This window comes from Perissodus microlepis, chromosome 23 (genome assembly GCF_051167445.1).
Source record: "Perissodus microlepis isolate ML-2025 ecotype Zambia chromosome 23, ASM5116744v1, whole genome shotgun sequence".
In the NCBI taxonomy this organism is placed as follows: domain Eukaryota; kingdom Metazoa; phylum Chordata; class Actinopteri; order Cichliformes; family Cichlidae; genus Perissodus; species Perissodus microlepis.
This window is the reverse complement of record NC_140482.1, coordinates 9,302,438-9,317,295: the sequence shown is the minus strand read 5'-3', so window position 1 is coordinate 9,317,295 and position 14,858 is coordinate 9,302,438. Positions and strand designations below refer to the sequence as shown.

At 40.7% G+C, this 14,858-nt stretch overlaps 1 protein-coding gene across 1 annotated transcript; it reads right to left on the bottom strand.

Moving 5' to 3' along the window:
* Positions 1 to 285: 285 nt before the first annotated feature.
* Positions 286 to 14,795, bottom strand: LOC146360925 (zinc finger MYM-type protein 1-like). The gene is made up of 3 exons (XM_084921392.1): positions 14,624 to 14,795; positions 874 to 2,748; positions 286 to 800 (listed from the first exon to the last, which is right to left on the bottom strand). The coding sequence occupies exons 1-3, from the start codon at positions 14,793 to 14,795 to the stop codon at positions 286 to 288; spliced, it is 2,562 nt and encodes an 853-aa protein (XP_084777518.1).
* Positions 14,796 to 14,858: the final 63 nt, after the last annotated feature.

Here is a 14,858-nt window from a genome sequence, read left to right as displayed (position 1 = left end):
ATAAATGAATACAAAAAATAAAAAATGAATATATGAAATACAATAAATTTTACATACATAAACACAATAAAACATGTCAACAAGTTGGATAAAATAAATTAAAAATACAATATAAATAAGGCACTGCACAAAACAAGATATTAAATAAACCAGTATGACTTTAACAACTATATTACAAAAAAGGGGATCCTACAGAGTTCTCTAGTTGTGCTTTTTAATACTGCATTACCTAGAATGACTTACAAATTACTGTACACCACCCCCTCATCAACCTCACATCACCTGCTACAGCCTTACTCTCCTAGTCTTTCTTGCAGCAAAGTCATCTACAACATCATCATATGACAACTGATTTGAGACCACATGATTTATGCTTATGATGGAAAGTCCACTGAGACGTTCTTGCATCATAGTAGATCTCAGGTAGGTTTTAATGAGTTTGAGCTTAGAGAAGCTTCTTTCAGCAGCAGCCACTGTAACAGGAGGAGTGGCAAAGATTCTCAGAGCAACCCACATGTTGGGGTAAATTTCTGCCAGCTTCTTCTCATGCAGGAAGGTCAAGAGTTCCATGTTTGTCATGTTCTTTGATGGCAATGGTGGGAAATTCTGCATTTCCATTGCAAGTTCTGTGCCATTAATGTCCGGCTGGCTGTCATGGGTCAGAGTAGTACTCAGTGTTTGGCACTGCTGTAGCAGCTCTTCTTTTTGTAAGTTGTGGAAATTGAGGAGTACTCCAAACTTGTCATTCACCTCTCCAAGGTTCTGAAATCTCTCATCAAGTGAAGAGATGGCTGTATCCACTACCACATTAAAAAATGTGGTTTCCATTTTTTTTAAGTGCATCTTGTATGGGCTCATCTGGAGACTCATAACCGAAGTGCCTTTTGGTGGTTCTCAATCGCTTTTGTTTGAGTTCAGCCTCCACATTCATTTCTTCACACATCTCCTTTGCCGTTGTCTGTGCATCAGAAAATCCAGTGTTTCTGTAGCTGGTGAGGGAATCTTTGGTTTTCTTCAGCAAGTCGACAGCCACATCTAGCTGCATGGAGGGCGACTGCATGAGTTTACTCAAATACTGGATCTTGCTGAGAATGTCATACCAGATGGCTGTACAAATGCAAAAACGATAGGATCCAATCTCCTCAGCCAAAGACTGGGCTTCAACTCTGACCACAGGGTCTGTAGCTGTTTCCCTCACCTCCAGAAGAGCCTCTCTGACTTGCCGAGCCTGATATCTGACTGCCTCAATGCTTTTTATCCTGCTTTCCCATCTGGTCTCAGCCCATGATTTCAAGGTGGTTTTCACATGTTTCAGGAGAACACCCCACCTATGGGTGGAGGCTGAGAAGAGCTTGAATAATTTTGCTAAATGCCCAAAGTAGCCAAGGGCATCTGGTGAGCTTTTTGCAGCATCAGCTACTACCAGATTTAAAGTGTGGGCACCACATGGGACCAAAAAAGCTCTTGAGTTTAGCTGAAGCAACCTTGCCTGAACACCTTTATTTTTTCCCTTCATGTTGGCCCCATTGTCATAGGACTGTCCTCTACAGTCTTCAAAAGGAATGTTAAGCTCCTCTATCCGTTTTAGGATGAGAGTTGACAAATGATCTCCTGTTGATTCCTCTGCAACAAGAAAGCCCAGGAAATGCTCTTTAACTTGTGGTATGTCTTCTTGTGACACTATCCTGACTATGACAGAGAGCTGTTCCTTATGACTCAGATCAGGTGTGCAATCTAAAATGATGGAGAAATACTTTGATGTTTTGATATCTTCCACAATGCGTTTTATTATTCTTGAACTGATGGTGTCAATCAGTTCATTTTGGATTGTTTTTCCCAGATAATGTATGTGACTGCCAGCTCCACTTTCTACTCTACTGACATGCTGCTTCATCACTGGATCAAATTTGGCCATAAGCTCCACTTCTTTCAGAAAATTGCCATTGTCTGGTTTATTTAATGTGTCTGTGGACCCCCTGAAAGCCATGTTTCTTTCAGCTAAGGACTGAATTATTGCCACCAAACGATGTAGAACTTCACGCCACCTTTTTCTCTCAGCCTCAGCAAGTGCCATCTCTTGTTTATCTATTGTGAGTCCTTTCGCAAAACGGACCTCCAAGTCCTTCCATGTTGCCATGTGAGCATTATGCTCCTGGCTATCCTCATGGACCTTGAGCAAGTGGCTTGCATTTTTCCAGTCCTTCAGACCTTCCCTACTCAGTTTGTAATCTCTCTTGGAAAACATTTTGCAGCAGAAGCAGTGCAAGCTATCCTCTTTTTTCGAATACATAAGCCAGGTTCTTCTCACCTTTTCCCCATTGATTAAGAGTCTGTTAAAATAATCATGCTGACACCTTCGCCCGTCTTTCTGTTTCGGGAATGTGAAGTCACTATCAATTACAAATGGACCTCTGTGAACTAACTCTGTTCGTACCTTTTCAGTTAAAGCAGAAGGCCAGTCAGCAGGGTCTATTGGTGCAGCAGGAAGACCGCTTGATGCTGCTGCATCACTGCTGGGTTGTGCTGCTGAGGTGGAGGCAACAGGAACACCGCTTGATGCTGCTGCAAAACTGGTGGGTTGTGCTGCTGAGGTGGAGGCAACAGGAAGACCGCTTGATGCTGCTGCATCATGGCTGGGTTGTGCTGCTGATGCTGCATCACTGCTGGGTTGTGCTGCTGAAGTGGAGGCAGCAGCGGTAGATGTGGTAGATGGCCCAGGGGTGGGATTTAGAAACTTCAACAGTGCATCTGAAGAGAGGAGTATGTGACACCACTGAGTATTAAAGTCTAATAATAAAAACATATGATTCCAGGAATAAAATGAAATGATATAATATAAATGAAAAACCAAAGAGATATATGTATGATGTTAACTGATATGCAAATTAGATTAGATTCAATTTATTGTCATCATTACAGTGAAATGCTGAATAGCAGAATGCAAAGTAACAGTATAATATCATATGAGAATGTTATGTTATGATTATCTTTGACCGAATCACAGCAGTGCTCATATTAAAAAACAGCATTCCCTCTCATGTGATATTGCTTAATTAACATTAATGATGTGCACTTTAACAACTAGGCTTACAACTATAATATATACAGGGGTGGAAAAGTGACTATTATCTGCAGGGTAAACGTTAGCTAACCAGAAGGCAATAACAATGTAAACAAAAAACACCTGCTTAAAAGATGAATACAAATGAGGAATGGTGGGAAAGGTGGGAGTACTGTAATTACCTAACGTTACATTATTATTTTCCATAACAATTTAGCCCCCTCCACAATATTAACTGACGTTAAAACACTTAACTAGCTATTTATTGATTAGCAATTAGCGAATCATGTAACATTAGCTTAATGCTAAAAATTTAGGTTACTATCACATTCAGACAAATAATTTCATGTAGGCTAACGTTACCTACTTCTGTCTTTTTCTCGTTTCTCCTCCTCCTCTTTTCTCTTTTTTCTTCCCTGGGCACCTGACAGTTTTGGCCGTTTTGACATCTTGTGTTGATTTTTTGATGTGGTGACGTCCAAAAGGAACCATGATACGGGAAGGGAGGGGGCGCACCGTGCGGGGAGGGGGGGCGTAATGTTGTAACAAATAATATTTCTATTAAATAAGCTTTACTTTGCATTTTAATTAACGTGGGATTATTTTTTGTATTTAGAAATAATAGTACCAACTTTTTTTTTTTTTTTCAACATTTGTGGCACTGGCGTGGCGCCCCCTGATGGACGGCGCCCTTAGCATTTGCCTATACGGCCTATGCCACGGGCCGGCCCTGCCAGCAACCACCGACTGGTAAAACATCCTCAGGAGCTTCCTGCAGATGTTAAAAGACCTCAGCCTCCTGAGGAAGTACAGTCGGCTTTGGGCTTTTTTATACAGGTGCTCTGTGTTGCATGACCAGTCCAGTTTGTTGTCCACCCACAGCCCGAGGTACTTGTACTTGTTGACCACCTCCACCTCCTCCCCCTCTATCTGAACCGGCAGTGGACCTGCTCTGGACCTCCCAAAGTCCACAACCAGTTCCTTAGTCTTTGAGGTGTTGAGTTGCAGGTGGTTTGTGTGACTCCATGTGACAAAGTTCCTCACCAGACTTCTGTACTCCTCTTCCTGATCATCCCAGATACACCCCATGATGGCTGTGTCGTCTGCAAACTTCTGAATGTGGCATAATTCAGAGTTGTAGCAGAAGTCAGAGGTGTACAGGGTGAAGAGAAGTGGGGACAGCACAGTTCCCTGTGGTGCTCCTGTGCTGCTGACCACAGTGTCAGACGTGATGTCCTTCAGCCTGACGTACTGTGGCCTGTCGGTGAGGTAGTCGGAGATCCAAGCGACCAGGCAGGGGTCCACCTGCATCCTGTTCAGTTTTTCCTGAAGCAGACAGGGCCGGATGGTATTAAAGGCACTGGAAAAGTCAAGAAACAGGACCCTGACCGTGCCTTTTCCCCCGTCCAGGTGTGAGTGGGCTCTGTGTAGGAGGTACAGGATGGCATCCTCCACACCGACACCCGCCTTGTAGGCGAACTGTAGTGGGTCCTGGGCATGTTGTACCTGTGGTCGGAGGAGGTTGAGGAAGAGCCGCTCTAGAGTCTTCATAAGATGTGACGTCAGTGCCACCGGTCGGAAGTCATTCAGCTCATTGGGCCGGTTCCTTTTGGGGACCGGGACGATGCAGGATGTCTTCCATAGGGCGGGCACTCTCCCCAGTCGCAGACTGAGATTGAAGACTCGTTGTAGCGGCTCCCCAAGTTCAGCAGCACACGCCTTTAGCATCCTCGGACACACCTTGTCTGGACCTGCTGCCTTTCTGGGGCGAAGCTTCCTCAGTTGTCTCCTGACCTGATCCACTGTGACACTGGGAGATGATTGGAAGGAGGGGGGGGAAGATGTCTTGCTGTTGAGAGAGGGATTGGAGGAGGGGGGTGTCATCATAGTGTCAGGAAGGGGGGGGAGCGAGGGAGGAAGGAGAGTGGGGAGAGGGCTCTGTAGTAAAGGTGAGGGTGAGGTGTTATCTTTAAAATCTGCTTTATCAACATGACTTCAAGTCACAGCGGACTGATACACCTTTCAGGCTCAGAGTAATCTCACACTACTCTTGACATGAAGCTGTTACTTAAGAAAGAATTCCAAAAGAATGTTCCAAATAAACACTATACGTCTAAAATGTAGCTAAAAAAATATTGATTATAAAATGTTGATTATAAGTTAGTTTTAAGTTAAAGATCACAAATAGCTCTGTCAAACTATAAATTACCATTTAAGATTTATTAATTTAATTCTTTTTCTTAGCATCTCTTTCTCCTCTTATTCTTCATCTGCGTCAGACGTCAGGGTCAGGACTACAACATATGAAAATGTGCATAAATATTCATATTTTTCCTAAATAGTGTTGCAGTTAGCTATTGTCAGGAGATTAGACAACTCTCATGTTGTCTAACCTGCAACTTTACATCTGACAGTCAGCCAGCTATAACAACAACAGCTGGTCGTAAGCTAAGATTATGTTAGCTAACATTAGGTCAGCTGGCTTTGGCATTATGGGCTACAGAGGGTTAATATTTGTAAGTGAGGCTGTGATAACAAGTTAGCTAACTAGCTAAAAACTACTAATAACTACTAATATGAAATGTACAGAACTGCAAGAAAATATCCCTTGAGATTTTTAAAAGGTTCATGATCAGTTCAGTGTAAACCAATATCGTTCTGTGTCTGGGTAGCATATTTAAACATGAATTGCTAACTTAAATCAAAGGTTCTAATGTTTTTTCACCAAATATATATTTAAAATGTATTTTTATGGGAAATTGTATTGTAAGCATGTACATTGTATAGCAACTAAACAGCATCTGTAAATTATAATTATGACTAGGCAATTGGGAAGCTACTTTAAACATTTATATGCTTTTAGAACATAATCATACATATTGCTTGAATAATATAAAACAAATATGGACTCATATGTTCTAACAGGACAAGCTTTCTACTCTGTCATCCCCCCTATACAGTCTGACCATGGCATAACTTGTGTGAAGCTGGAACAAAAATAGACAATTTCTGCACCAGGAATAAAGGGCCTAATTGGTACAAGAGCTAACAATCAGTGAACACCAGCCAGCAGAAAAGTGTGGCAGCTACAGCAGCATACATTTGCAGTCAGAGAGAGTATTTCTCATAAATTGCCTTTTCTATTTAAACTTCTCACTATGCTACTTTAAACAGGCTCTCGAGGGCTCAATTGTGTAATTCACCAATGTGTCCGAACATAAAAACAACACATATCTCATTTTGCAAAATGCAGGTCCACACAGGTTATTACTCTGCATTGGCCATAAAAGCTACATCTACTTGACCACCCACTCAGTGTGTCTGTGTGAAGTATACAGGTAAAATATTGATGCTCTGTAAAGCTGCTGCTGCCTAGGCCCGAGCACGCAAACGATATGCAATCAATATAGTTTAAAAACCCATGCTGCCAATCCTTATGTTTATGACCCAGAAATATTACTCCCTTAATTATGAGCAAAGCAGAAGCTAAAGGCATTCTCCTGTGCAAACACACGCACAGCTCACAGGTTGCAGCCTTTTATAATAAGTTTAATACCAGAGCTTTCACTCCTGGGTAATCAATCTGTAATTCATCATTATTTATCCAGCGCGCAAAAGGCCCCAGAGGACCAGCATACGCACAGAAATCTACACCTTATACATACACACACACGCCCAGTCACACAAACACACCACTCAGCTCCATTGGGAACGGGCTGCCATATGCACGTGCATATGAGCGTGCGTACAAAACACACTTATGGACACCCTGGAGGTGTCTTTGCCCACTTGGAGGTATTAAGGGATCGTGGTGGAAAGGTAATTACAAGCACAGAGGTGGGGAGTGAGGGACAAACACAGGACAACACTACACTCTGAGGCCTACTGACAATACTGAAAGAGAGTCATGAAGTGGACTCAAGACTTCTTTAGTCAGAATAGTTTAAGACCAGTCCTTATCAAAGTGGTAAGTGAGTCCTGAAGCATAAGTAGTAGGGTCTTGACACCCAATAAAGTTTGGTTAAATAAAGCATCCATGATCCCAGTATAAAAAAGGCTGTTCCAGTGATCAGTCACCAAGAGCCTCATCTTTTCCGTCAAAGTAAGACCATCCATCCATCCTTCTTGGGCTGGCAGGGTATTCTCAGTGTCCTTTTCCACAGCAACAAACTTCCAAGAGAAAGCATCCTGAAGGAATCTTGATTAGATGCACATACCGCCTCAGCTGTCTCCTTTGAAAGAGCAGCAACTCTACTCCAACCTCCACCCAGATGTCCAAACTCCTAACCCTTTCTCCAAGTCTGAAGCCAAGTACCCTACACAGGAAACTCATATCAGTCTCTTTTATCCACAATCTTATTCTTTCAGTCGCTAATCAGAGCTGATAAAGTGACTGGGAAATTGAAAGCTTTGCCTTCTGGCCATGATTCCTACACCTCGCATTACTGTTCATGCCATACCAATTTGTATGAAACCATCCCATATCTCGTGAACAACCTTCCAAACTATTTGGCCATTTCACTTGGGGCACCTACTCGTGGTACTGACTGCAGCATTATTGCAAGGAGAACAGCTTTGTATAGGCAGTTATACCACTTTATACATGAGGCCTATTTTTAGAATTTTTTTTTTTATTAAAAAAAGAAAGAATAACCAAAGTCATCATCTTCCCAAATATGATGGCAATATGGATAACAGATGAAACCTTAAATGTTCTATTGGTGACCTTGAATCTTATTTTTTTTTTCCAGTTGTGGCACAGGATGGATAAAAACCCAAAAATGATCAGTAGAAAGTTTTTCGGATTATAGTTTAAGACGTATTTGCATGGCTGATACTGCATTTACTAATGCAATTAGGGAGGGATTTCTGAATCAGCTGCCTTGTGATGTAATCTAAGTGCCTTTCACATAGACAATTTAGAGCAAGAACCCTGCATTCACAGAAAGGGCAGATTAGTGAATGAAATCCATCTTTAGAACTCGGATCCACCGCACAGCATGCAGCAGCCACAAGTGCATGCTCAAAAAAATCCACAAGAGATCAAAAAAAGGTCCACTTTAAGTACATCACAGCACAACCAAAGCATCGAAAACATTTCCGTCCCATGAATTAAATAGTCCGGGCAGACAAACTGCTGCTGCTCAGAATATTTTAAAAGGCCAAATAAAGCAGCATTAAGGGATTAGACATAGCTGTAGAGAACGAGAGGCAGATGGAATGAACTTTAAAAATGGTTATAACTTGAATGAGCCATGCATGCAGTTAGCCATTAACTACAATGACATACTGTAATACAGCCCTCTGCTTGGCCTAATGTAATGCTATTAGTGGCTCAATCGCTCACCATTACACATCCCCTGCCATGAAAGGGTCCATTTTACTATGACATGATGCACAAAGCAGTGGGGCAAATTGTGACTTTGCACTTAAAAGATGGGTCGATGATGGTGAGGTCAGTGAGCCATTTATTTATTGGCCAAGGTCGTTCCTAATTAAAGAATGAGAAAGAAGGTGCCTGAGATGGAGAAGTTGTTTCTTTTAAAGCTGCACATCTCTTCTGCTGCTCAACAGCTATGCCAACATAACTGACAGGAACAGGCCAACTGCACAGTCTGCCACTGTCCACTGTGATTATTGAGTCCCTTAGGGTCCCTGCCTCTGTCTCACGACTCCCTCTGAACAATCCCAATCCTTCCCCCTCCCTTTACTCAGCTGGGAGTCATTGTGTACATCACTGGCTGCTCCTACTGCAGTCTGCAAATTTCATCTGGTTTTCGTGTCTTTGTTAGTCAGGAGTGTTGTTGTGAAGCTCTCATATTAAAAGTTAAATTACAATAAACAAATATCTGTATATGAATGTGCATAATCTAAGGGAAAGGATTGTTACATTTCTTTAGTCCGAAATGTAAATATCTATGTATAATTGTCTATTTTAGTTGCATACATAGACATTTCACTTTAGATTTATTTATTTCTGATAAATCACCAGTTCACAACAAGTTCTCTCAAGGCAGTTTAATGTGCTATTGTAAGGCACCTTAAATACCCTTGTAACAGCAAGCAAAAGAAGTGAGAACCCCAATGACCCAATGGTTCACTATAGTATGAGTAGTTGGCAACAAAAGGAAACAAGAGTTCCTTCTTACAGGAAGGAAGACAGTCAGCAGATGCAATGTCAGACTCATTAGGTACTGCCCAACAATGATTGTTCTTCGATCTTCCCACCTTTTTATAAATTGTTATTATTTTAAGGGGAGGGGTGTTACGCCCCCTGGCCTCATGTGGGCCCGCCTTCCTGATGGAAATTCGAACCTTTGTTTTGAGTAGCTGCCTGTGAGATGACTAGATGATTAGTGTTCTGTTAGTGTTTTTGTGTTATTTGAATATATGAGTTTTTTTGTTTAAATCACCCCATTGCCTAGTGAGTCGTTTCACTAACGGTTTTCAGTTGTGGTAATAAACCTTTTGTTTTTCTTTTTATCTAACCCTCCTGTCTCTGGGCCCTCCCGTCGCCTAGCAGAGCCAGGGCGTAACAAAATATCAGTAGGAGAGAGAAGCAGCAACAAGGCCCATACTACGTAACAGAGTAGACCTCATTAACAACTCAGAGCATGAAAGTATGAGTTGGGGTAGAGGTGGGTTGCAAAGAAGCTTGCAGTTTGTAGCAAATACAGGCACATTATGTGGGCTGGCACTGAGCTGATCTCAGTGATCTAATGAAATTGCAGTTGAGCTTGGCTCTGTGGTCTGCCAGATTAGCACGTTGCTAGACTAAATGCGAATTTAGCATTGCTAAATTTGAATTTTGAATGCTAGTTTAACTTAAGCGTGTCCCTTTAATGTTTTTCTTTTCATCGTCAGTTTTCATAAGGTGCTTTTATACACGAATTCTAGAGAATCTGTTAGCGACATTATCCAAAGTTGCCTTGTCTCACACATGGCAGGAGATAGGCAGATGCGTTTTCCACAAATAGAAATACTCCTCTTGGCTTATGCCAGGGTACTGCCTGGGTAGAACTTGCAAAAGGCATGACACGTAATGACCATGACCACTTGTTTCTGCATATAATTACCTGCACTATTTTTACAAGAAGGCAATCAGATATCACATACCTGACTAAGCTGCATTTTAACATGCACCTTCTTTAGGTCTAGAAAACATTTAAGACTGCAGTGCATGTGTGGAAGTGGCTCCAAGAAAGGACTATTTAGGTATTACATAGTTATTGCATAGGCAGGTATTTGTATGTGTCAATAATAATTCTAGTTTGTAGTATGAAGTGGTTCAAAGGAAAGCAATAGCCTGCTTTAATTTTCTATTTGCAATCTGCGTTTTTAAAGCCATACTTCATTTAAGATTGTTGTTTGTGACAAACAACAATCTTAAATTGTTTAACAGATATTTATGTGTGGTTGTTAAGAGATTTCATTAAATACAGTTATTAGAAACATGTATTTATCTATCTGTTAATACATGTATATTTTTTTCTATTAAAGCAGAGAACATGGACAGTAACATTTTTCTTTAGCAATTAATTGAATAACAAAATCTGCTGCAGTGGATTAATCAGCTGTAAAATACAAAAGACGTCATAATTAATACAAATACGTTGTAATATAAGTCAATCCTGCACGCTGACGTTGACATAGAGAGGGTGTATTATTCACTGACTCAAAATAGTGAAAGATACGCACTACTTGCCCCTGTTTGACTGGAGCTGATACACACTTCTAGCACAGTTTCCATTCATTACTGTGGGTACATCAGAAGGAAACGCAATAAATACAATATTCAGTGACTTTGTTGGTTTTCCTTTCTTTCGTGGGACTAATTGATGCTAACACAAATAATCCAAATGGAAAATTTTATATCACAACACCTTTTTTTCTGATAAAACTATGGAAGCTGCTTGGTCTGCAGCAAGAATCATCACCATGTGTCACCAATTCTTTCATCTCTAGTTTGTTTCCAGTTGCGTTGAAAATGAACTTTCCCTATTTTTTTGTTTTCTATACAGTATTTATTTTATTGAAAAACACATGCATGATTTCACATCCTCTCACTTACTTAATGAACCTTCATCCTTGAAATGTCCTGCTATTTTTTTGAGATGCAAACCCAGTGTGAGAGCATTTACACTAGGCAGCCCACCCAAAACAGAGAGCTGTATTTTTAGAAAAGTTTTCAGAGGTGCTATCCATCATTCACCCAATTCCCAGCAGAATGATTATTACAGGTGACTTTCTTGCTCTGTTCTGGCAATCCTGCTCAGTCAAAAGAGATGAATTTTATACATGCAGGATGCTCTATGGATTCTACACAAGTCAGAAATAACTCATATAGATATGGACTCTGGAGTGTGATGTACTTGATTGACTCATTGATGCCAACCACAGTTACTGACACTGTTTGTCACAGGGCAAAAAAAAAAAGAAGAGTCATTACTAATAATTCCACAGAATAGTAAAATATCTAAAAATGTCTGTCAGTTGCTTATTAGTGGTTTAGATTTTCTTTCTTCTGTTTCAGGAAATGGATATTATGCATTCAGTGACACGTTTTTTTATTGTTTCTATTATGTGTTGGATGGCGTTCTGGGGGTTGTTTTTGGTGGTTTGAATGGTCTCCATTTTCTGTTGTTGTTGAATTTGACTGCACTAGTTTCATGACAGACTTGTAATGGTTTCAATTAGGAGGCTCAGTAGGTTTTCTGATGATATTGCCATTAAGCTTCCAATAAAGCTATTAAAAATATACACAGTTTTGTCCCAGATATTTCTCCTCGGTAAGGACCGTGAGAATTCCTCACACAAGATGGTCACATTTCTTCCATCCATCCATCCATTTGCTTCCGCTTATCCTTTTCAGGGTCGCGGTGGGCACTGGAGCCTATCCCAGCTGTCATAGGGCGAGAGGCGGGGTACACCCTGGACAGGTCGCCAGTCTGTCGCACTCACATTCACTCCCGCATTCATACCTATGGGCAAATTTAGACTAATCAAATAACCTATCCCCACAAACTGCATGTTTTTGGACAGTGGGAGGGAGCCGGAGTGCCCGGAGGGAACCCACATTTCTTCTGCAAAAAAATAGAGCAGAAATCCTTATTGTCTATACCTGACATATAGTCTTTGTATACCACAAAAAGTGCTTTGGTGAACTGTGGAACATGCTCGTTGTTGTGTAAAAAATGGAAATGTTTACAAATGGGTTTTTTTTGTTGTTTTTTATGATAAGGATAAAAATGAGAGCGGCTGGTGTGCAGACCCCCTCCATCTCTATCGCTATCATCCATCAGCCTTGGGATGAAGACTTTCAGGAGATGCATCATTGTCTGCCAGCTGTTGTCAACAAGCCTCCCTCCTCCACCCTCTGTCTTTTGAAAATCTATTTTTCTTGACTTTTTCACATCTCAGGACTGTACTGTGCATTCTCTCTGTCTATTAAATGTAAGTATTAAGTGTTTTGCATGACCACAACATCATAATCCTTAAAATTACACCGACAAGAGCTTATGTGTCCTTAAAACCTCTTTCAGATGGCTAGTTTGACCATTTCACATTGTAAAAGAATATAAAGGCATACATATTGTATATTTAGTTAAAACAGTAAAAGATAAGTCACAAGTTGATGTAGCTAATGAGGCCAATCAAACACATATGTTTAAAAAGTACAAATTATGAGTGAGGACCAAAATGAAAGCATTAAAATGTACTTGGTACAGTGTGACACTACAGCTTTATTAACATGGTATTAACTAGCACAATAGTGTTGTAGATTAGCCTTTGTCTACCATGAAAATAAGGTGACATTAGCTTAGTGTGGCTTACACCCACCGTTTACCTCTTTGTGACCAGTTTCACACTAGATGTTTTCCCCAGCCTCATGACCCGTGTGACTGACATTCTAAGAAAAAAAAGGAATTTAACAAACTAATATTCAATATAATTATTATGTGTCATCATCCTAATATAGTTGTAGTACTAGTTTAAACTAACAACTAAATATGAAAACTTTGACATAGGTCTTAAGTAATTTCTGTTTTTCAGGCTGTCCACACTGTCTCCTTGCTGGCATCTGCATCAGGCCTCCCAGTGATGACATCAGAAACACTCATTTGTTGAGTCATTTGTTATCCAACGCTGTATCAACAACAACTACTTGGCAGTATCAGTACTTGCCAGGTTAAACACGAGTCAAATTAAGCATATCAACAAATGACTAATTCATTTTTTTGTTTTGTTTGTTGCATGTGCGCAAAAAAACCCAACAGATTTTTAAGTCAAGGTTTTCAAGTCAGGTCAGTATAAGCATCTGTAAATATATTGCTATTCTTGGATGGCTATATATAAAATACCCCTAACATGTGTATACATGTACATATTCCTGGTGTCGTGGCTTTAGAAAAGTTCTGTAGGGAGAATGACCAGAGCGACTGACACTCAGAGATCACAATTCAACTAAAGGACAAACAAAGTATAAATACTATAAATTAGTGGTTATTATTAAAGTCTGTTGCCACACAACTGAACATGAGGATAAAAGACCTCCACTTCAAAAGCGGACATACAAAAAAAAAGATGAAACACTTGTGGGTTCCCATATAAGCAGAAAATATAGAATTTATGAAGGTGCCAATGTTGCCTTTTATTTTCTTATTTAGAGTGTGGCTAATAGCTTGAAATGTGCCTCGAAGGATGTGGGAAAGGAGCCTGCGCTGTGTTTGGTTTAGCACATAGTGGATTTTGAAAGGAGCAAACTAAATTTAGACAGGTTGAATTTGACACAGCCAGACGTGAGTGCGCATGCGCTAACAGACACAGTCATTAGGCTTTCAACAAACATCATCTGGGTGGAATGATGAGTCTTTAGTTGTGCATTTGTTTCCTTCACATTACTGAGGAGAGGAAGGTGGGGGTGGAGGGATAGAGGGGGAGTACTGCTGGTTGTGGTGGCGGAAGGGGGGCTGCTATTGATATGCTCCATGCAGTGCCAACACCTGACTAATTTCATGCAGCCATTCAAATGACTGCCTCCTTTGGCTCGTCTGTGCTTCCTGCCGACTCCCCGCTGAGCATACTCACAGAGGAACAGGTCAATGCAAATGAGATACAGACCTTTTAAAAGGGACAGTTGGCTCTAAATCAAGAGACAAGTATGCCATATGATAGCCATGCTTAATTGAGTATTATATATTAAGGTGGCAAAAATAAGGAATAAATAATCTTTGAACTGTGTGATAATACACTGTCACACACATAATACAGATTATTGGAAATTATCCTTTTAATTGAATCGCTTGTACTCAGGAAAGCTCATTGTTTGTTTGTTTTTTGCCAAAGGTACAACCTGATAATAGGTGAAGACATGCAAAACTGGTACAGCCAAAGAGGTGGATCCAAGCAATGTTAAAAGACATATGTTGTTAAATAAAATAGCGTTACTAATTATATATATATATATATATATGGGTGATGAAGCTATTTAGCTATTACATGGAGAGCCATTTGAACTGCTGTTTGTGTGGAATCTATTCTGCCTCCCATATTGTCACATACCAGTGTTAGGCCTCAGTGACACAGGCGTATAGACTGGTTTGGAGCCCCTGGCAAAATGGGTATTTCTCAACCAGCTGGTGAGTAGCAGCTGAAGATTGCTGGGAGTCACTGTGAAATCTGTTGTTAAAGCCAAGAACAGGTCAGTGACCAGCTGGCAGCTAGTATTCCTCATGGCTTTGGCGAATGGCAGCTGGATGTTACTGGCTGTGAAACTGGTTGTAGAGGTGTTGCACTA

Coding starts and splice junctions, on each gene's coding strand:
- LOC146360925 (XM_084921392.1), bottom strand. CDS start 14,795: ATGAGGAATACTAGCTGCCAGCTGGTCACTGACCTGTTCTTGGCTTTA. Junction 2,749..14,623: donor GTCACTGAGGCCTAACACTG/GTATGTGACAAT, acceptor TCCTCTCTTCAG/ATGCACTGTTGAAGTTTCTA. Junction 801..873: donor AACCACCAAAAGGCACTTCG/GTTATGAGTCTC, acceptor TTAATGTGGTAG/TGGATACAGCCATCTCTTCA.